The sequence below is a fragment of the Camelus ferus genome, chromosome 15 (assembly GCF_009834535.1).
Source record: "Camelus ferus isolate YT-003-E chromosome 15, BCGSAC_Cfer_1.0, whole genome shotgun sequence".
Lineage (NCBI taxonomy): Eukaryota > Metazoa > Chordata > Mammalia > Artiodactyla > Camelidae > Camelus > Camelus ferus.
Window position 1 is genome coordinate 19,952,585 of NC_045710.1, and position 23,844 is coordinate 19,976,428.

Genomic DNA, 23,844 nt, shown 5'->3' on the forward strand with positions numbered 1-23,844 from the left:
AGCATTTTAGCTCTGTAAAAATGTTAGTTGTAGTGCACCTCAGCGTAACCTAAATTACTTGCTTGGGAAGTAAAAATTAAACAGATGCATAATACACAGAGGAAATAAAACAAATGTGAGATAAAATATTCACCACTGTAATCTAGGCACTTTAAATTGACACATCGAAGTGACCCACGCTAGTCTTGATTTACTTAATAATCATTGCCATCGAGTTACAACTAAATTTTGGTAACCTAGAAAGTGTTTTATGACAACAGAATCACAACAGAGATTGTAGAAACTTTTATAAGAACCCGAAGTATTTTGTTTGTCTTCTCTATTGCTATTATCTCTTAATAATTACTTTTAGGTAATTATTTACTTAAGTAAAATACTAATTTTAGATGTGTATTTGTCATCTGAAAGCACCTAGAGATCTTTAATCTTCCAAGGAGCATATTTTTCTTCCTCTTAAACCAAAATAGATAGGTATTTGATGCATTGACAGTAGAACTGTTTTTGTAACCATCATTTCCCACATTTAAAATTTCATACCAAGATTAAGAATTGTTCCTATTACAGGGCATTGAATCTAAGCTACTATTCTAGATTTTTAATGAAAGGTACAAAGTTAGATGTCTTTTTTCATCTTAGGATAATTCAAATTTATGGGAAGTAGGTAATTGGTATTTGAGAACTAGTACTAATGTAGAAGCTATGCTAAGTTACCATAATAAAAGCAGTTCTGCTGATCATTGTTTTGAATTTCAGGGATGCTCTTACTATCATATTTGCTTAAAACATATTTCAGCATTGCCTCTGTCTCTTCTTTGTTATGTATTACTATATTAATGGAATATATACATGGGTTGGCTTTTGCATAGGGGGGCTTTTTTTTTTAAAGCCTCTCAACCTGACAGAAATCAACCATTTTTAGCAAGAAATGTGTGGGCTTAATTGTAAATGGGAAATGGTAGGGGAATATAGAAATACAGTCTTTGTTTTCTTTTTTAAATGCTTTTTTAATAAAGATTGAAAGGGAGCTAGCAGTATATTTAAAGATTAAAGAGAAAGCCAATGGAGAAGCTAATGATGAGAGGAAATGATTATAAGTTCAGTTCAACAGGGCAAATAAGGAACTCCTCATGGACCATTCCTCCCCACTCCATCCCAGAATTTACTGAGAACCATAGTAATTAATGGGTTTTAGTTCACTTGGGCTGCAAGGCCTCAAGTTGGCCACTGGAGAGCAAAGAAGACCACATTTCCATGGCAGCAGCCTTGAGGAGCATCAGAAACCAGCAGCAGTGGAGATAGAGAGAAGCCAGAGATCATAGAATAACCTTACTGTTAGCCATAGGACACAACAGGGTATCTGGTAGTTTGCTACCTACATAACTCTTCTGATCTTCAAAACATGAGCATGACTTTTTTTAAGAATTACTATTTTATGGATAAATTTTAGAAAACTAACCATTTAATTTATTGCTTATCAGTGCGAGGATGTCGTCCAGGAAAGATTGTGCAGATGACTGAAGCAGAAGTTCGGGGCTTATGTATCAAGTCTCGGGAGATCTTTCTCAGCCAGCCTATTCTTTTGGAGTTGGAAGCGCCACTGAAAATTTGTGGTATGTAAATGGGTAAAGTTAGAAACAAGTCTCTTTTGAATCCTGGTTTTCCTCCTGTATTTACATTGAAGATGATTTAGAGAAAACAGCTAAAAATTTTTGTAAAAAAAAAGGATTGCTAGGTTTTATTATGTAAAATTCTAGAAATCGAGACTTTCCTAAAATGACGTGTTAGAGACAAGAAGGAAATATTTGCTATATCTACAGCAGATTAAAAGATTGTTGTTCACACTGTAAAGAGTTCTTAGAAACAAGGAAAAGGCAATAGAATAGAAAAATTTACAAGGGGGAAGATTGTAGAAGAAATTCAACTGGCCAGTAAACATAAACCCTCAGCTTCACTGGTAATCAGTGAAATGCAACTTAAAAACAAATCTAGAACTCTGATCAGATTGAAAAAAAGTCAGAAATTGATATCCATGGTTTTCAAGGATGTGGAGAAATGGACATTCCAGTACACTAGTTAGGAAAAACAGGTACAGAATTTGGGAGGTCAGTATTGCAGTATTGGTAGTCTTCTTAGTTGTCATTTTAATTTACTTTGAAGATTACATAACTTAATATTATTTGCGTTTTTCTTTCAAGTCTTATAGTGGCTTTTGGCCAAAAGCAAAAAATTACAACCCTAAGTTGAGTGGTCACATTGTTCCAGCCAGAAAACTTGTTGGCACAGAAAGCATTTTTCTGTAGTTCACATAGCAGTGGGAAGTGATATAAATAATGTATTGTATGACTTTTGGTTTGATAAGGTGGGTTTTCTTTTAGTAGCTGTTAGTGTTTATGACATAGCTTTTTATGAACTTAACCATTAGCTTTTGTTCAATCAAGGATTATTTGCTATTTGCAAAAGTTTTCCTTCCCCTGCAGGTTTCTTAGTGATCCATATTCATATCATAACCTGCAGATGCATAATGTGCTAATTAAATAATTTTTTCTTTTTCACATAGTTTATTAAGTCATGTGCTTCATGTTACTTTGTTCAGTGTTTAGTAGTTAAGAGAGATAAGCTAAGTAAATGTTGAATAAATTAATTAGCTTAGAGTATCACCTTTAAGTAAGCGGTTGTAATTGAAATTTTGTGGAAGTGATCAATCCCTTCTGTGAATTTAAATAAAGTAAATTATAAGCCATCTTAAAATTAAAATGATTCATATTCTCAACAAAATACTCTTCAGAATGCTTTAATATAGAAATAACTTGAAGGTAATAGAAGTTATTTATGCTGTTTCTTAGTTTTTGCTGTTTGCTTGCTACTAGGTATAAAAAAAGTGTACCTAAGTTAAACTACAGATAGTAAGAGTAACTGTATTAGTATTACACATTACCTCAAGACTTTGTGGTTTAAAACAACGTTAATTTATCATCTCACAGTTTCGGTGGGTTAGGAATTCAGGCACAGGGTAGCCTGGTCCTCTGGTCCTAAGTCTCACACAGCTGCAAACAAGGTATCATCTGCGGCTGCAATCTCGAGGCTCATTTGTGAAAGGATTCGGTTCCTTATGGACCAATGGACTGAGGGCTTCAGTTCCTAATGAGCTGTTAGCCAAAGGCCTTCTTCAGCTCTTTACAATGAGTGCTCCGTAAGGCAGTTTCATCATGAAGCATGAGAGAAGGCAAGAGAGCGCAAGCAAGATGGAAACTCAGTCTTTTGTAACCTAATCTCTGAAGTGACAGCTCATCTCACTTTTGCTGTATCTTCTTTGTTAGAAGTAAGTCACTAGTTACAGCCCACATTCAAGAGAAGAGATTACAAAAGGGTGTAAACATTGAGAATCATTTCATAGAAGCTGCTTACCACAATAACCAAATTTTCTAAAACTGACTTTTCTATTTTTAGGGGATATTCATGGACAGTATACAGATTTACTGCGGTTATTTGAATATGGAGGTTTCCCACCAGAAGCCAACTATCTTTTCTTAGGAGATTATGTGGACAGAGGAAAGCAGTCTTTGGAAACCATTTGTTTGCTATTGGCTTATAAAATCAAATATCCAGAGAACTTCTTTCTCTTAAGAGGAAACCATGAGTGTGCTAGCATCAATCGCATTTATGGATTCTATGATGAATGTAAGTAAAAATAAAAACTTATTAATGGAAAAATGGGAAAATTCCGTAATAATTTTCCATTTCAAAAGCATTCCTTTAATTCAGAGTTTTTGAAAATATGATCTATCAAACAGAAGCCCAAGAAGAGAGCCTTTAATGGAAGAAGAACCCGAAACTGGGAAACATGTTATTAATTCAGTTGATTCCTTGGAATCTCCTTGGTCATAATTGTTTCAGGTTGACTGCAGCTGACTCAGCTGAAAGGCCCTCATATAATTAGTTTATATAGTAAAATAACCAAGTGGAACAGATATCACTATAGACGGTAGCCTCTGGTTTTCTAGCGTTCATTAAGGTTTTAGCTCTCAACATTCTTGTGATATGACAAATTTTTACTGGTCCTGTGTCACAAAAAATATTGAGTTCTATGAAGTTATTTAAAAGCTGAAGTTTATTATTAGATTTTAATGTATACCTATTAACCTAGAGAGATAAGGATACTGAATACTGTGGGTCATCCTTATTTTGTTGTACTCTTTTTCATCAGTGAGAAATCACTAATTTGATGTGTAGCAGTGTTTCCAAGTGTTATTACTAAATTACCCTGCTACATTTGAATTTGGTCTTTTGCTTTTGTCAGTATGGGAGTGAATGAACATATGTTTGGTTGATTAAAATTTAAGTGAATTAATAATTTTCAAATTGAATATATTATTTTTTACTGCTAAATTCTCCATTAGAATCTATTTTTGCTTTTTTCCCTTTTTTTTTTTTTTTTTGCTTTTTTCCATTCTTAATTATTGTAGGGGGTTGTATTTAAATCTCTGTCTCCTTAAATCAAGTAAGCACTTATTTGTCAAATGTTTGAGGCTGTATTATATGCCAGACACTATTCTAAACACTGGGGTTGCAGGAGTGGTCAGGAGAGATGACCTCAATTCTCATGGAGTTTATGTTGTAGTGGGACTAATTCTGTATTTGATTTTGTATTGCATTTTTATTTCTAAGATGTAGTGTGTGATTTCAGTGGTTTAAATCAGACGAGTAAGACAGGCAGTGGATAGTAGTATATCATGCTATAACCACTTTTCTGAAACTACATCAGAAATAAAGGTATGTTCTTAAGCATAAAATAGGGACTTGAATATCCTCAAGGATAGAAATAACATCAAATGAAATGTATGTGAAAGCAGCTTGTAAACACTACTTTGAGTTATATTTATTCATTGTGAGGCAGGTTATGGCATAAAAGCATAGAAAGTTAGTGCCTAGTGTCTTTTATCCCTCCCCTGGGTTAGTTGTTGCAACTTACTGCCAAATTCAGAAAAATCAAATAACTCCAAAAAGGTAAACATGCACTTGAGATTGTCTTTGTTGTAGCTCTTTATGCTAGACTACAGGAAGATTATAGCCTTTGTGTCTCTCTATACTTGCTATAGTGCCAAGTAGAAAGTCACTTAAAAGTGAATACCAGTTAAGCACCTGGAAATTGTCCTTTTTTGGCAGTAAGTTTATGCTGTGTTACTCATGCAACAGAGTTAAAACAGTCTCCAGAGGCACCCTTTTCACCTTTGCTTACTTTTTTGGCTAGATACTTAACTACTGTGCATATCAAATGGAAAAAGTAAACTAATAGTCTATCAGACTGTTTCAAAGTTGCTATAGTATAGTGATCTTAAAAGGCAAAAGTATTTATTTGTTTCATAAAACACTTAGCATAACCTTTGTAGTCCTTGCAGCTTTACTGAAGGTGCTGAATGTTTATTATCTTCTTAAAAGTATACAAGTAACACTAATAGAAAAAACAAATGCTAAAAAAACAAAATTAGAATCATTTATAATTCTGTGGCTGTGAGATAACTAGTGAGAACAGTTTTAGATTTATTTTATTTGCTTATTCTTTTTATAGGCAAACGAAGGTTTAATATTAAATTGTGGAAGACCTTCACTGATTGTTTCAACTGTCTGCCTATAGCTGCCATTGTGGATGAGAAGATCTTCTGTTGTCATGGAGGTAGACTAGTAAATTTGCTTTACGGATTCTTTTTCTTTTACTTCCATTATTTAGGGAAAAACCTATCATAATTGAGACACTGGGAAAACAAAGCAGTGCTTGTGTGAAAACTCAAGTGATTAAAACTCTTCAAACATGGCTAAAATCTCTTTTAATAACTAGGAATTTGTGGTTATACATAATGAAAATGCAAATTTAGTACTTAATCTTTAAAGAATTTAACATATGAGGAGCATAACCAGAGTGTTGTTTGAAAAAATGTCTTTCCTTTGCCTGTTTTCACAGAAAGATACCTTTACTATCAGTAAAAGTGAGATCATGATTATTTTCCTGTTTATATTAAATACCTTTGTATATTTTGATATTCTCACATGCCAAGAGTTCTAGGCTTTGTGTAATATTTGTAGTTTGGCCCTAAATATAATTTTTCAGTAGAATGATAAGTTATTCTCTATGACATGTTAAATAAACTTGAATATATGAAAGTTCATTTGGAAAGCTAACGTGTCTAGCACTTGGCTAGGAGCCATGAAAATATGTAGATAGTGTATGATCTGGCTATCTTGAGGAATTTTTAAACCTATTGATAAAATGTGTATTTTCAAAACATTGAGTAATGAAAGGAATTTATGTCAAAGTACTTGTAGAGATAGTAATTATAATGAGAAGTCAAAAAAGGGAGAGAATTGTTGGGCAGATGTTTGTGGAGGCTTGGCTTTTGGAGGATAAATAGGAGACGTGAAGAGAACTGGAAAGTCGTCTTTTATGGTGTCTAGTTCAAGGAATGTGTGAGGACTGGCCCAACTAGAATGTCAAATACATGTTGGGGCTTGATGGGATCAGATTATAGAGATTTGGATACTGAGCAAAGGAGTTTGTTGAATGGTTTAATGACCATATGAGGTTTTTGTTTAGGGAAATAATTTAATGAAAACACTGTAAGAAAATTAGTTTTCATCAATATGCCGAAAGAGTTAAGGTAGAAAAACACTGAAAGGTAGATACACTTGTCCAGGCCTGATCTCTGGTAGAACATAACTAACTATGTTAATGGAAACATTTTACAGTAGATACTAAACATTTGAGAAATTGTAGCTTTTGCACATTAGTATAGCTAAGAACAGAAATGTAGCAGTATGGAATATGAATATTTAGCCTCATTTGTGATTGCCCATCAAAAAGAAATACTAGGTTATATTTGTGTACTACTTTAAAGATTACAGAGTATTTTCATGTGCTTTTTCTTCTTTATCTTTCTGATCAACAGTTATGCTTTTATATAAGATAACAAGCATGTTGGAGTAGGATGAGGGAATGTCTTACGGGGCGCGGTGAGCACTTTAAGTAAACATAATTTAAGTGGTAAGGAGTGGCAAAAAAAGTAGGGAGGATTAGAATTGCGTGTGTTCCTATGAAGGGCAGGGAGTGGTTGGAAAGAAACAAGAGTGGTAGGATTTATTTTTCCTTGAAAAATCTTTTGAAATGAAAGGGAGTCTTAGTTGTCTGGTAGGGAAAAAATGAAGACCTAATCATACTGTTCTGTTATATCAAGTGGGATTCTATTTTATAACTCAATATATTAAAGATAACGTTGAAAGGAACACTTTTAAGTATCTCTAATTTCACATAGTGAATCTACTTTGATTAGATGGTTTTTATTTCAGTGAATATTTTTTAGATGTCAGTACTATGACTCATCTTTTTATTTATAGGACTGTCACCAGACCTACAGTCTATGGAGCAGATTCGGAGAATTATGAGACCCACTGATGTCCCTGATACAGGTTAAGTATATAGAGAAGTTTAATCAGTTTTTTAATCTAAAATGTTGGCATATTTGTACTTAATTATATTTAGCGGAAGTAGGATTGATTGTGTAATACATAATAGAGCTTTTTTTAATAGTCAGTAAGCTAACTACAGATTACTTGCAATAATATAAAATATTTCACTTTTTACTAATTCCCAAAGGACAGAAGTTTTAAATTTTACATATAACTATGGTATGGTTCTGTCAAACTTATTTTTCACCAAAGGTTCAGATCTTTCTAATCTAATCTTTCTCTTCCCTTGTTTATATCAACATTGGTTATGTCCTTCAAACATTTGTTAAAAATGAGTCAAATGTTTTTTAACCAAAATAATCTTTCTTAGCCAAGGATACAGTTACCTTTTGTATTATCTAGTAGTTTTCTATTTTCTGCATCACCTGTATTTCAAATTTTAGAGCTCTTAAGGCTTTGAGACAGAAGGCTGTAGAGATATGTGGTGAATGTTGTAAAACTTTTATATGAAAAAATATGAAAATTGACTATCCAGATAGTGAGAATAACTTTCAGATAAGTAAATCAAGTAAAACAAAAGCAAATAATCTCCAATTGAGGAGATGTGTGGATTAACAGATGAGCCTAATGTGATTTTATAAATAAATGCTAGGCACATTGCCACTTACCCTAACTTTTCTATTGGCTTTTAAATGATAATTATTCATATTTGAGTACCAGTATATGTACTAATCATGGTGTTCATTCCATAAAATAAAATACTGAAGACCTAGGAATTGAACTTAGTTAAGTTGTTCTGTTTCCTCAGTTCAACTTTTGCTTGAAACATCAATACTTTTCTGTATGGTATTTTATGGCAGCCAGTGTGTGTAGTTTTTCCACACCACAATCAATTCTCCAGGGCCAAGTGGGTGTTGGCAGTTCAGTTCAATTCTGGCACTGTCTCCTGGAGTTAGCCAAAACCCCCCAGGTTAAGGTCTCCATTCCACATGACTTCAGATGCCAGCCTCAAGTGGAGTCCCCAGGAGAACCATACTTCTGCCTGGCCGACTACAAATTCAGAGTTTCCCACAACCACAACCTCAGAAGCTTTACTTACATTTACCAGCTTATTATAAAGGATACAATTCAGGGACAGCCAAATGGAAGAGATACATAAGGCAAAGGTATAGGGAGAGCCATTTGTTGGTAGATGAACAGCTTCCACACCTTTTGACTTCAATGTGTTTGCCAACCTGGAAGCTTCCCAAATCTAGTTAAAGAGTTTTTATAGAACATTGTTTTCCAGCCCCCTACTCCCCAGAGGTGTAGGTACAGAGTGGGAGGGCTGAAAGTCCCAACTCTGTAATCCTGTGTTTGGTCTTTTGGTTGACTGGGCCCCATCTGGAAGCTCTCTGGCCCTCCCGCTAACACCCTCCCCAACCCAGGTCACCTCATTAACATGAACTCCAGTGTGATGGAAAGGGGGCTCCCTTATGAATAACTGAAAACCCTTCTATCAGGAAATTCTGATGGTTTTAGAAGCTTTGTGCCAGGAATGGGAACAAAGATCAAATATATTTTTATTATATCACACTGTCATACTATTAAAAGCAGTAGCATAAGTGAAATTGCCCTTTCACTCATTTTCTACCACACTTTTTTAAAAACAAACTTACATTGTTAGATTAATTGTCCCATTATTTGTGTAATCAAACCCACTGTATATTGATTGTATTCATCAGTTCTCAACAAACTTTAATATCTTTAAATGATGGTTGCCTAGAGTGCCATAGGGTCTAGAAATCTTATTATGTGTATTAGGAACATCATACATACGAAAAATAAAAAGGTCTTTCAGCTTACTGAAAAGAAGTTTGTTTATTGGTAATTTTGTAAAGGGGAATTGATAATTCATCGGATAGGATTGGGCTGGATAGTTACTAAGTTCATTTCCCACTCTTAAGATCCAAAGATTCTATAGAAAGATAAGCATTAAAAAATATTCCCAGACCAGTGCCTGAGTAAACCATGGCTAAAACCTGTAAATTAGCTTGTTAGTAACATGCATTTGGTTGCTTGTTTTTAAGTGCAATTGGATTGTTTCGTTCAGTGTACTGAAAGCCTAATGATAACACTCAATGCTATTCATGACTGTCAGCCGCTATGAACAGTTGTAGAGATCCTGTTATCAGTAAGCCACTGACATATTGTATATTGCAGTAAGTTGTTTCATAACTTACTTGGGTAAAAACGTTTTTGTATTGATTATAAAAGGAAAACATGTGTTTTACCAGATTTTGATTGTAATTATAGAATATATTTGACTAACCTAATAGAAACTGGTATTTAAATAATAGAGTATTTAAAATAAACACAATATAAATTTCAAGTCATATCTTCAGAGTTTCTGTTAATGATATAGTTTAGACATAAATCACATTCAAGGGTGGCATTTAGGTTTCTCTTTTCAGCATAACTTTAATGGGAAGTTTCTGATATTTTTGAGGTAGTAGCCTAATAATTATAATGCTTAGTCATTAGGGATTGGATTGTAAAACACAGAACCTTAGCTCTGAGTTCTTATCTTGATTCCATTAAGATTGAAGAATGGCACATTGTTGTTGCTACCATTATTTGATTTTATATGCATCCAGGCTGTCATATTTTCCAGAGAATTCCAAAAGCAATTGCATTCTAGTTTTATTGTCAAATTAAAATTATAGAATAATGTTTTGGCCTCCTCACTGCTTCTGTGGAAACAGACTCGAAAGTATGAGCATTATAGAGCAGTGTGTGTTTTTGTATGTGCATGTTTCAGGAATCAGCTTCTGATTCTTTAGAAAGCAGAAAGAGCTTGTAAATTGAGACTATCCTAATGGATTTTGTATGATGGTGGATTTCTTAAAACGTCATGACAGAAGCTTAGGAAATAATGATAGAAATTAAGAGTACATTGCCACCAATTCTACAAGGTGTTTTAGATACTTCCCTATCAAGACAAGCTATACAGTGATTCAATGAAGATCTCCTTTCCTGATAAGCTGTATTGTGAGGTATATGGATTATCAAAAAACATCTTTAAAACAGACTCATTCTAAAAGTCTTCCCTTAGCATCATAGTTCTTAGAAAACTAACTTAATATCAGCATCTCAGCAACCTCTCCCTCTTAATCACTACAATTTGACTTTTTCACACTCTCTTCCCCTCAGCCATCAAGAAATTGCTTTCATTAAGGTCTGGTGATCTAGTTGTAAGTGGCACATGTTTTGGTTTTTGTCCTAATCCACCTGATCATTGTACTTGAAACTTAACCGTTTTCTACTTCTGGGTAATTCTTACCCTTTCAGGAGATCCCTACTATTCTAATCTCTTCCTTTTGTTTTGACCACTGCTCAGTATTTTTTGCTCATTTCTTCTCCCCTGCCTGCTGATTAAGTGTTAGATTCCTCAGAGTTCATTTATTGGTCTTTTCACTTCATATTTCCAAGGTACTCTCAGTCCCTTCTCTAAGATTTATACTCGTATTAGTATGATGAAGATACTTAGATAAATATTTTTGGCTCTGACCTCTTTTTTTAAGCCTGAAACATTACTAAAGTCAGGGTTCTTACCTGATTTTCTTCCTCCATACTTTTTAAATCCTCCAGGCCTTTGTAGAAAATGTTTTCTTCCCTCAAACTGATCTATAATCAAATGTAGTCAATGAAATTTCAACTGGTTTCCCAGAATTAGCTAAACTGATGTAGAAGTTTATATGTGGAAAAACAAAAAATTAAAGTAACATTAACTAAGACAGTCCTGAGGAAAAATAAGTGGGATAGGCCTATCAAATACGAAGATTTATTTAAAATCTCTAGTATGTTATTGGCTCAGTGATAAATAAAGTGGATTAATGGGATAGACTATGGCAGCAAAAACAGTATAGGTAGCTCGGTAAGGAGAGGATAAACTGTTGAAATGCTTCTGGGTCGATTGGTTATTCATATAGAGAAACTATAGACAAAAAGATGAACAGCCTTTTCCACATGCTATATGCTTAGGGAGTGCCATACGCATATATCCTATAATATTTGGAAAGGGATGCTACCTTTGGAAGCCAGGCAACATTGTATATGCATGGTTACTTTAACAAAAAGTAAGTTCAACAGGCTAATACTAGGGGCCAAATGATTGTTACTGTTTATTAAAGAATGCAGGAGAAATGTAATAGGTAGATTTTACTTTATAACTTACTGTTTTTTCATTGCTGTGTTTTCATTCTGTAAAGGTTTGCTCTGTGATTTGCTGTGGTCTGATCCAGATAAGGATGTGCAAGGCTGGGGAGAAAATGATCGTGGTGTTTCCTTCACTTTTGGAGCTGATGTAGTCAGTAAATTTCTGAATCGTCATGATTTAGACTTGATTTGTCGAGCTCATCAGGTATGAAATACAAAACTTTTGGATGTTTTAGTATTTGTTAACTACTTTTATTTTTGAGGAAACTGAGAGCCAAGAGAGCTAATTATGCAAAGAAAGCAGTATAAGAGGTAAAGCCTATACTTTGATCTCAGTTAACAGGCTAATAATCTATTAACCATTTCTCACCCTCTTAAGAGGAAAGGTTTCAAAGGAATATATTTTTGTAGTGTACTGCAATACTAACAGATTTTTCGGTGCTTGTCTGAAGCTTTCTAGAAATCTTTGATCCTATTTTAGTATATTTACATGTTAATAACAATCAAATGAATCATGTGGATTTTGATAAAAACAAAACTATACTGTGAAAAAGACGCTTTTGAGATAATTGGGGAAATTTGATTATAGACCAGGTATTAGATGTCAAGGAGTTAATTATTTTAACTTTGATGGTACATTGCTGTGTAAGAAGGATGTCAGTATTTTTCAGAAATGCATACTCAAGTATGTAGAGGTAAGATGGCGTGTCTAGGATTTGTTTTAAAATACATCAACAGAGACAAGGGGTGGGTAAATGAAATGTAGCAAAATCTTGGTAATTACTGAGCAAGGTGTGAGTAAATGAGAGTTTATTGAACTCTATCTACCTATGTGTATTTTGAATTTTCATTTAAAAAATATATATGTGTAGTTTAGGTTTATTTGATTTTTTTATGGCCTCCTTCACCAATAGATTGTATACTCTTTAAGGAGGGGATTTTGATTTCTTGACCTTTGAATATCCATTTCTTTATGAACTTATAGACATACTGTAGCATGCAGTGAGTGTTTGTTGAATAAAAGAATGAACAAAAGCTTATTTTAACAATTTAATATATCAAGTCCTTATGCTCTCTAAAACATGACTGGTATGAAATACATTGAAAAGCATTTTTAAAAATTCTTTGTTAGCTACTTTGGAAGTAATGAAAGTATTTGAAATTTGTAAATATAATTTTTAAAGTTTCCCTGTTCCTTTGTTAAAGCAAAATTTATTAAGCTAATTATGTTCTCCACTACAGTGTTTCCCTTTTTTATCCTATGTGATAACAGAGATGACAGGCTTCTCATTTTCTGCTTATGTTGTATATCACATGCCTTTTTCCTGTTAGAATTAACTAGTTCAGTTGAAATGAAGTCACATCCCCAAATCCTCTGCTTTTGGCACAGTTGTCTTTTAATCAGTGAATATTGTGTATATAACTTAGATAATTAAGATAAGTCTTCCACAAGATAACAGGGCAGAGTTTCTAAGTTTCCTAATAAAGTACCCACTAGTAATCTTTTTTTCCAGCTGTAGATCTCCATTCACTTGTATTTTCAAAAACAGGTGATGATTTTTAAAAGTCATGTTACTTAGTTACCTTAGTTTGCATAGTCATTTTCCAGAAACCTCCAAAATCCTGTACTGCTTATTTTCAAACATATTATCTCTAAAAGTAGGAGACTTATGATGGGAAACAACACAAATTACAAATATTTCCTTTTTTAAAACCCTCTTGTTTTAGTAAGTAAGTGAATAAATGAACAAATGAATGAGCAAAATAGAACTAAAAGGACAATACTGAGTGCCAAGCAGTATGCTGAGCTGAAGTAGATAAGGTGGCCAAGGTCTTAACAGAAAAGGTTAATATCTAAATTTTAGATAATAGATTTAGATGAGATAATTACAACAGGAACATGTACCTGATAACTAAGGTAGGAATTATTTTAAAATGTAAATGATTGTGGCAGTGGTTTCTCCAAGTATTGCAGGATAATTTTGCTTAGTCAAAAACCTTAAAGACTTGAAAAGATATTCTTGCTTACTAAAATAAGTATGATTACATGTCATTGCCTACCTCTCAGATTTATGAAGCTGAGAAACATAATTGTTTAAATCAATCAAGAATTGAGAGTAGATTCTAGAAATCATGTTAAATTATTAAGGAAAAGAATTGTACATATAAAAATATAGTCTATAGGCAGTTAATTTTTAGTGGCATGATCTATGTAAATTAAACTCAACTTAGTATAAGTTTTCAGTGTGTGGCTACATAATACTAATAGGAAATGAGAAAGTGAAAGAAGAAAAATGTTCTTGGCATAATCTGTCTTTCATATTGTTCATTGAATTAAGGATTCTGTAGTTGGGTAATAATGCCATCATCTAAGAAATACTTAGTGTCTCAGACCTCTTTGGATACTGTATCTGTTAGCATATGGAGAGCCTTGGAAATGGTATGGTTTTTAAACTTTTTAGTAATCATAAATTTATTATTTCATTTAAGCTAAATTCTTGCTTATAGAAAAAGCAAACCAATTTTAATACTCTAAGGCAAGTTTAAAAGTAAAAATCAGGTTTCCAAAAGAAAACAGGGTTTTGGGGTTTTTTCAGGCTTTTGTCACATTAATCTTAGTATTGATGGTTGAAAATTTCATGTATATAAGTGTGTTTTTTTCTTTTGACTTTTTCTTTGCCAGGTGGTGGAAGATGGATATGAATTTTTTGCTAAGCGACAGTTGGTAACCCTATTTTCAGCCCCAAATTACTGTGGCGAGTTTGATAATGCTGGTGGAATGATGAGTGTGGATGAAACTTTGATGTGTTCATTTCAGGTATGATACAAATACAAATTTCTAGCAGCCAGAAATCTAATTAAAACTATTGTCAGAAGAATTTTCTTTCTAATTTGTGTTCTTGAGCAAGTACAGAAAATCAGTTTTATTCAGAAGTGATTATCACTGATAGATTCTAGAGATTTCTATTTACATTCACAAAGGTTCCAGCCCATTTGGTATATATCAGATATGAAGAGTTTTAGGGACCTAAGTCATGTCAGTAATTCTTGATGCAGATGTTTAAATTGTTAACTTCCTGTGTGACTCCTTGGAGAGTGGCTTACCTACTAAAAATGTAAATTCAATGAATAGTTTAGATTTTGTTTCTTTTGCAAGATTAATGGGTGGGACAGACATTGAGTTGAAAGAATTATAATTACGAACTCCAGTGAAAATGATGTAGAATATTTACCTAAGAAAAACTTTCCAAATAATCTTGAAGTACCCATTTCTGAATATAGAGAAACACTTAGATTTTAAAGAGATTAGGTTTAGCTTTAGTGTGTTACTTGAAATCATTCTTGTTCATGGACTAAAATCTCTTCAGTAATTTGCTTTTGCAGAGGTTGTTTTATGTCCTTAATATGGCACACTATATTTCTCTTTTAAATGTAGAAGGAGGTTCTGTTTCTATCAACTAATGTAATTGAATGCTAAATATTTTACTTCTCATTTACAATTTAAAGGTAGTAACCAGGCCTTATCCTTCAACAGTTGCCATAATGTAGTTGTAATATTTTTTTCCCACTGAGGCACTATGATGCTTTGAATAGTTACAAGAAATGCTTCATAAGTCTTTTCTACACATTTTCTCTGTAGATACTGAAATTCTCTATCTAAAATGTAGGTTAAAGCTCTATTTACACCCATCAGAATAAATACAGTTTTTAAACATCAGACAGTAGCAGGTACTGGTGAGGATGTGGAGAAGTTGGAACCTTACACATTGATGGTAGGAATGGAAAATGGTGCCACCACTTTGGAGGAGTTTGGCAGTGCCCCCAAAAGTTAAACATAGAGTTTTTATATGATTCAGCAATTCCACTCCTAGATATATACCCAAAAGAATTGAAAGCACATACTTAAGTACCCATATATGCATATTCACAGGAGCATTGTTTGTAATAGCCAAAGGGTAGAAACAACCCAAACATCCATCAACTAAAGAGTGAGTAAGCAAAATGTGGAATATCCATAAAATGGCATATTGTTTGGCAGTTAAAAGTAATAAAGTCCTAATGCATGCTCCAACATCAAAATCAGTATCTCAGTGAAAGAAGCCAGTCACAAAAGAGCACATACTGTATGGTTTCATTTATTAAAAATAGCCAGAAAAGACAAATCAAATAGAGAAAGAAAATAGAATAGTGATTGCTTGGAGTTGAAGGGGTTAGGGGAGTGGAGAGTAGAAATGGGGAGTGAGTGATTGCTGATGGTAACAGGGTTTCTTTCTGGGCTTACTAAAGTTAGATTGTAGCAGTAATTATACTGTACTTTATATTTTATATATATTATATATGTAAAAGTATAGCTTGTAAATATATTGAAATTTTTTAACTTGTTAGATTTTAAATGGGTGAGCTTTACATGTAATATATATAAATAAAGCTTTTTTTTAATTAAAAGATCTGTGTACAGATAATTAAGATCTGAAGAGATTGTAGCTAATTACCCTTTAAATAAATAGTAGAATTATGATGAAAACCTGGGTCTTTTGACTTTTAAATTAGTGTTCTTTCCTCATCACAGAGATACACTAATTTGAAAAAAATGTACTTAGATCTAAGGATTGGGTAGTTGATAGGATTTGTGTACTTGAGTTTTTGGTACTAAATTATCTATGAAATGACAAAGAATAGCGGTATTGAGATACTCAGACATTTGTACTCTTGCTTTTGTTTGGTTTGGGGAGACAGGAGAGGGACTGAACTAAGGGCCTCATGCAGGCTGAGCACACACTCACCACTCGCTGTACACTCCCCTCAGACATTTGCACTCTTCAAACGTGAGAAATGTGTGTGGAACGTTGCTGCTTTTTCCTACATTTTTATAATTGATGTCATTTATTGAAAAGCCCACTATTGTAAAAATAACTTTCTTAAACTTACTATATTTGAAAAAATTAACATTGTTAATAAATTGTTTACTTTAAGATACTGAAACCATCTGAAAAGAAAGCTAAGTACCAATATGGTGGACTGAATTCAGGACGTCCCGTGACTCCACCTCGAACAGCTAATCCACCGAAGAAAAGGTGAAGAAAGGAACTCTGTAAAGAAACCATCAGATTTGTTAAGGACATACTTCATAATATATAAGTGTGCACTGTAAAACCATCCAGCCATTTGACACCCTTTATGATGTCACACCTTTAACTTAAGGAGACGGGTAAAGGATCTTAAATTTTTTTCTAATAGAAAGATGTGCTACACTGTATTGTAATAAGTATACTCTGTTATAATATTCAACAAAGTTAAATCCAAATTCAGAATTACCCATTAAAGTTACATCTTCACGTATCACAGTTTTTAAAGTTGAAAAAAGCATCCCAGTTAAACTAGATGTGATAGTTAAACCAGATGAAAGCATGATGATCCATCTGTGTAATGTGGTTTTAGTGTTGCTTGGTTGTTTAATTATTTTGGGCTTGTTTTGTTTTGTTTTATTTGTTTTTGCTAGAATAATGGCAAATTCTTTAAATTTTTTTCCCATTTTTAAAAGTGAAATGTGGGATGAGATTTAAAGACATTCATCAACTATTATTTTCCCTTGCTTATTTACTTATGTACCTGTTTGATCTTACTAGGAAAACTTATGCCTCATTACAGTAAAAAGGAATTTTAGAGATATTTTTTAAAAATAAGCAAACTGCCGGGAGAGTGATTTAATCAGTTTGGGCAACCGTTACAGCTGATAATAGTATTTTGCTTTATACAGAAATTGCCACTGATTTGGATTTGTGCACTCTAATTTTAACTTATTGATGCTCTATCGTGCAGTAGCATTTCATTTAACTTTAAGATAAGGCTCATTTAGTATACCCAACTAGTTGGTAATGTGATTATGTGGTACCTTGGCTTTAGGTTTTAATTCGCACGAAACACCTTTTTGGCATGCTTAACTTTCTGGTAACACCCTCACCTGCATCGGTTTTGTTTTTTTTGGGGTTCTTTTCGGTTGTTGTTGTTGTTGTTTGTTTTTAGATCCACAGAACATGAGAATCCTTTTTTGACAAGCCTTGGGAAGCTGACACTATCTCCTTTTTCCTCTCTGTATGAAGGATGTATTTAAATGAATGCTGGTCAGTGGGACATTTGTCAACTATGGGAATTGGGTGCTTAACTGTCTAATATTGCCATGTGAATGTTGTATACGATTGTAAGGCTTATGTCACTAAAGATTTTTAATCTGATTTTTCATGATCAAAGTTCACATGATATTGTATAGACATGCTTTGTAGTGAACTATAGTAGCAATAATTTCTGTACATGATCAAGGGTTTATTGCCGCATTTCTTTCCCTGTTCTTTTTTTTTTTTCCCCCAAAGGGTTAGTATTAACAAATGACAGGAATAGAAAAGTCAGATTTTAGAAGGAGAACTTAACAGGACACAGATTTGTTGTGATTCTTTGGATGCGACACTTTTGTATGTGATTCTAAAAGCTTTTATTGAACATTGTCAAATTTGTAAGCTTCATGGGGATGGACATCATACTTCTATACGTGCTACCGTAGACGTGAAATTCTTGACCTTAATATTGTCTTTGAAAATGTTAAATTGAGAATTCTGTTAACTTACATTTTAAGAATTGGCGTATTGTATTACTGCAAGAGATTTGATTTTCAGCACAGTGCAAAGTTACTTCAAATGCATATGTCTTTTTATTTTCTAATTCCATTTTGTTTTAAAACACATTTTAAATGTAGTTTTCTCATTTAGTAAAAGTTGTCTAATTGATATGAAGCCTGACTGGTTATTTTATTCCTTTTTTTTCTTTACAGTGAGACATTTAAACACACGTTTTATTCAAATAGATTTTAATGTCTTTGACGTATATTGAATTAGTTCCTTACTAAAATTGTCCGTGTTCTGCATATGATGTATTAGGTTAGGTCACACAGGCTTTTATCTAACGTGATTTAAGTATCTTCCTAACTGAAGTGTAAGTTGAGCAATTTTTAAGAGTTTTACATGTAATCTTAGTAGTTATAGAGTGAAGGGAGTCTTGAAAATAAGCCTTTGGCAGGAGACAGCAGTCTTTTATTAATTTTAGTATTGGTCAACACATTAATTTGGATCCTATATACTGGGTTTTTGTAATAATTTAGCCAGGTCAGTACTGAATATGAAAAAAATAGTCACTAGTTAAGCAAATTAATATTGGTCACTGAATTTGAAGAGTGGAAACATCATGTTTTAAAATTATTCAAAGAGCCTTAAAACCACTTTAACAGCTTCTATTCATATAATGTGTTCATTAAAAATTTTATTTGCTTGGTAACACTGCTACTTGAAATAAATAAAACTTCATTTCTTAGGAGAAAAATATCCTGGAATTCTAGTGTCACTAATTTCTATTGTTCTCCTCTGTCACCAATTTATATCATTTCCCTCTCTGATTTTTAATTATTTTCTATATTCAAATTTATCTTTATTCTTAAATGTCATGACATTCAAAATCATTAAACACATTAGATAACTGTGATAATGTGATGGATCATATGAATTATTATGGTCAATTTCTGTTCTTGATTGGAAAGAATTAACTATAAATTGCATTTGAAGCTTTAACATTCATTGTTTTAATTTTGCTCAGGGACCAGTTTTAATCATGATCAGCAAGACTGGTTTGTTCAACATGTTGAGTCAAAATGCCTGCAAGAATTTTAACATTTAAAAGGTGGCTAATTGGAAGTGTGAGGGTGTTCAGAGGATATATAGGCCTTTCAAAAAAAAATTCATCTGAGGGAATACCAGGAGCATCTTGAGATGTGTTCCTTCAGAGTATATAAAAGTAGATTATATTAAATACATCTCCATTTATAAGTTCAGGTATATTCCTGTGTCTCCTTGGCAACTGTAACTTTTGAACTAAGAGAACAAATTTTTTTCTTTCACATCTTTACACTAAAAGAAGGAGAATAGGCTTACTCTACTCTTGTTACCCTGACCTAATCCACCTCTCTTCCTTATAAATCCGACCCTGAAGAAAAACTGCACTTGAGAAGACACTTAATAGCCTGACTATACCAGTGGCTTCACGTAGAAATACTATGTCCTTTTTTGCTAGTAGATTTTAGTGTTTTATAATCCCTTAAACAGCTAAAAGTTAATTGAAAGGAGCTTAAAGTGACAGCACACCTTGCAAAATGATCAAATAAGACATAAATTGATTCCATATAAATATACATCTAAAGTTTTATTATGTTTATTCTCTTTATAAATGTTTTAGTAAAAAGTGAAATTTAGACAGTGTAGAAATTTTGATCTCCCATTCAGTTTTACCTGTACATTTGAATGCCAGAATTTCTAAATCCTCTGATTAGAAAAGTTTAAAAGTCAAAACTTATTTCCTTCAGCCACATTGGTTGACTTATTAAATCATAAACTTCTTTAATTTTTCATTGTTGTTTACTTTCTCATATAGGTTGCCAGTGTCTTATTAAGCCTTGTTTTTTACAAAAGTGGCTATAAATCTTTGCTTTTTCCTTCTTAGGGGTCTTTGCTAGTTATTATGGTTACAGAATCTTACTTGTAACCCCCATTGTTTTGGCTGTGAATAGAGTGGAAGATTACAAGTGTGTTGTGAGGAGTGTCTTCTATGTATGTGAAAGGGAGCAAGGACAAACTGCCTAAAGCCCATAGATTCAGCATTTCTTTGATACTACATGTAAAAAGGTGGGAACCTAAGGTCTGCCCTGAAGGCTTTCAGTCAACCCTCGCCTTGGATCACCAAGTAAGATGTGTGTTAATTTTTGCAGCTGCCTGAATCTGAGTAATTCAGTAGATGAACAGGCCAACATTTTTCCTGAGAGAGCAGTGACACCACAACTAAACCATTAGGTGCCTTTTAGCACCAATTTTTAATGTATCATGTATAAACACTGATTATTGACAAAGTCACAAAGACAAAATACAACAGGAAAGTAGTCCAAAGGAGTCGTTTATGTGTGTAACAAGTTTAATTGAGCTAACTGAAGTCTTAAGTCTCCTAGTGTACTTCTTGGGAAAAAAAGAGCTGAGGAAACAAAACCAGGGTTTTGAAACTATCAGGCTACCTCAGATAGGTACTTCTCAAACTGATACTGGCACAGTTTCTGAAGATGCTGTCACTTACCAATAGGTTATTAACAGACATGCTTTTTTTTTTTTTTTTTATCATTCTTGGATAAACATGAGCTCTGTCTTTCAAGCTCTCTTAGTATTATAAGGATTCCTGAGAAGGCAAGTGTGAGGGGTAGAGTCACTTGAGAAGTCATATTCTGGTGGTACTCTTGATCCTACTCAATTTACCAAATTAAAAATCAAGAGCCTACTTTAATACCTCAGGAGAACTAACGTGAGGCCCAGGGTCTCATTCTCAGCACATATATCTGTTATGCAGTGTGTGCCTTAAGAAGTATCAGAAACAGATCCCTGTTTCCCAGGATAATTGCCTTGGGTTTTGTAGCCAGTCTCTAGCTGGGGCCCAGTAATGCCACTGAAATAATTTGATAATATCAAAAATCTAGGTTATAAAAGCTTTCTATTACTATACTGTACATCCTGGTTTTAGTGGGAAACCCTAATCTTTTATCAAGTGAGTACCGTAAAGTCTTTGGGTATCTTCACTGACAGATTAACACAAATTGTGGTCTATTCCATTTTTGAAAGAAAATTATTTGTTGTACAAATCCATTACTATGCTGGGCATTCCTTCAAAATGTTGTTCTCTTTGATCCTTAGATGGCTTTAGGTCTACGAAGTAATTGTGACTAGAATGTAAACTCATGTGGGCAGACATTTTTGTCTCTTATTTGCTGATGTCTCTCCAGTTCCCAGAGTGGTGTCTGGCACATAATAGGTATGCAATTGTTGGTTTAATGAATGGCAAGTGATGTTTCAAAAATAACTTACTACTACTGTTCTGACACTTTTGACCTTTTTTGAAGAAATTAGCCAAAAATAATGTAGTTTCAGTTTTCATTTATCCTCATCTAACTGCTTTTTGTCTCTTACAGGAATGCTGGAATAGTCTCAGGAGAAAATTGACCTGGGTCTATATGGCAAGAATAGCTTAATTATTTAGTAAAATATTGGTAAATATGAGAAGTCAGTATTCATTTACTGGAAGGAACATTGCTCAGCACCTGACAGGCACATGGAGGAAGTTGCCTCTTGTTCAGAATCAAGCTTTCCAAGATCCTTATGGTTACCTTCTTGCCTTCCCTTTGCAGTTTTATTGACCTTAAAGTCACCTTTGTTGTGAGCCACTTCAAATGTATAGTTTGTATAACATTTTGTCTTTCAAAAGTCACCTAGTAAATATGAGCAGTTAAAACCAGGAATCAAAACTTCTAATGTGGAGAGAGTGTTGCCTCAATTTAACAAAGATTATGTCATAAGCAGAAGCAAGTATGTGGAGAAATCAAGAAAAATTTTTTTTCATTAACAAAAAAAGTGAGGTACAATGGAGGAAACTATTCTAGAGAGAAATTTAATACAGTTCTATCTTTTTGATTATTGTTCTATCCTAATACTTCTGAAGATTTGTTATCTCTACCATATAAAGGAACGGTCAGGCAGGCTGCATTATTGGTCATAGCGCAAAATTCCAAGAGGGGAATTTGGCTCAGCTTGAATCAAGGGCCTTTATGACTCCAATTAGTGACGAAGGGGAGAGATGATACTGCATGAATATAGTTGTTATCCCTACACCCAAGCGGTTTGGGAGGTTGAGTAGAACATTTCCTTGAAAAAGGGTGCTGAAGAGGGGGAGGGTATAACTCAGTGGTAGAGCACATGCTTAGCATGCATAAGGTCCTGGGTTCAATCCCCATTACCTCCATTAAAAAATAAAATAGGTAAACCTAATTACCGCCCCCCCAACAAAATTTAAATAAAAATAAATAAGTTTAAAGGGGAATACTGAAAAGAAAATCCAAAGATGTCCTCTACAAAACACCTTAAAAGATAATCTAGGGGTAGGGAAATAGCTCAGTGGTGAAGTGCCTGCTTGGCATGCACAGGGCCCTGGGTTCAATCTCCATGTACTTCCATTAAAAAAATTCATAAACCTAATTACCTCCCCCTCAAAAACAAATTTAAAAAAAAAAGATAATCTCATCACAAAATAAGTTCCAGGATTGTGTTATCTTACATGCAGGTGATTTTTGCCATCATCTAGCTGTGTGAGAGCCCAGGAGAGAAGGGAACATTCATTCTTCAGAGTTGCTGACTCAGAAACAGGTTGCTAGGAAGTACCGCAAGTTGGCAAGGCCAAATTACTTTTTAAATGTGATAATTGTAGTAACTGAAAAATCTAGAGACAGTCCAAATATCCAAATGATTTAAGTTTGGTCCATCCACTCTGGACTGTTATGCAATCATTTAAAAAATTTACATAGACTATATAGCAACATGAAAAAAAAAAGGCCATGATATGTTAACGGGAAAAACTTAAGTGGAAGGGAAGAGGCAAAGATGTCACTGACAAAAACTAAAAAGCTATAAGAATCCTTTTATTTATTCATTAAACAAACATTAAGCACCTATTACATCCCAGGCACCAGGCCAAGGACTAGGATGCGGCCAAAAAGAAAAGAATTTGGAACAGTAGATTTAGCAGGATAGAATTGTATTACCCCTTCTCACAAAGAGCCACGATATTGACACCTGTTTTTTAGTTTAAGTGGTCTCTCCCCCTGCTGATGTAATTATTTTAACGTAGCAGTGATTTATAATCGATGCTGCAAAGTTCACCTCTGATTTCTTGTCCCCTGCTATTGATGTCTCCATTTGCCGAGGACCCATCAGTGTCTCTGCCTGGTGCGGTGGGGCAGGGGAGTGCCAGCCCTGCAGGGCCTCTCTATCTCACTGGGGGGAAGATAAATGGCAGTAATCCAAGTCTGATTTTGGTAAGTGCCCAAGGGGAGAGGGTTACATTAGAAGGCAGAAGGAAGTGTGGGAGGGTCGCGGCGTTTTGCCAGGACCTTGCTGAAAGGGCAAGTTAGGGCCCGGTAACGGTAGAAGGTGGGCGGGCCGCGAAGGCTCCTAACGCAGCGGGCGTGGGGGGCGGGGAGGCGTGGCGCGCGCAGCCTCGAGTGGACCCCGCCCCCGGCGGCGTGCTCTGTGCGCTGATTGGCCCGTGACGGCCCCGCTCCGAGTTGGC

At 34.1% G+C, this 23,844-nt stretch overlaps 1 protein-coding gene across 2 annotated transcripts in view; it reads left to right on the forward strand.

Moving 5' to 3' along the window:
• PPP1CB (protein phosphatase 1 catalytic subunit beta) overlaps positions 1–18,437 on the forward strand; it is a 35,444-nt gene extending 17,007 nt beyond the window's left edge. For both annotated transcript variants that reach the window (XM_032497275.1, XM_032497276.1), the window contains exons 3-9: positions 1,479–1,610; positions 3,448–3,678; positions 5,567–5,671; positions 7,384–7,455; positions 11,706–11,857; positions 14,336–14,470; positions 16,627–18,437. In XM_032497275.1, the coding sequence (XP_032353166.1) occupies positions 1,479–1,610; positions 3,448–3,678; positions 5,567–5,671; positions 7,384–7,455; positions 11,706–11,857; positions 14,336–14,470; positions 16,627–16,731 (932 nt within the window). In that variant the 3' untranslated portion in view covers positions 16,732–18,437. The remainder of the gene's footprint in view (positions 1–1,478; positions 1,611–3,447; positions 3,679–5,566; positions 5,672–7,383; positions 7,456–11,705; positions 11,858–14,335; positions 14,471–16,626) is intronic.
• Positions 18,438–23,844: the final 5,407 nt, after the last annotated feature.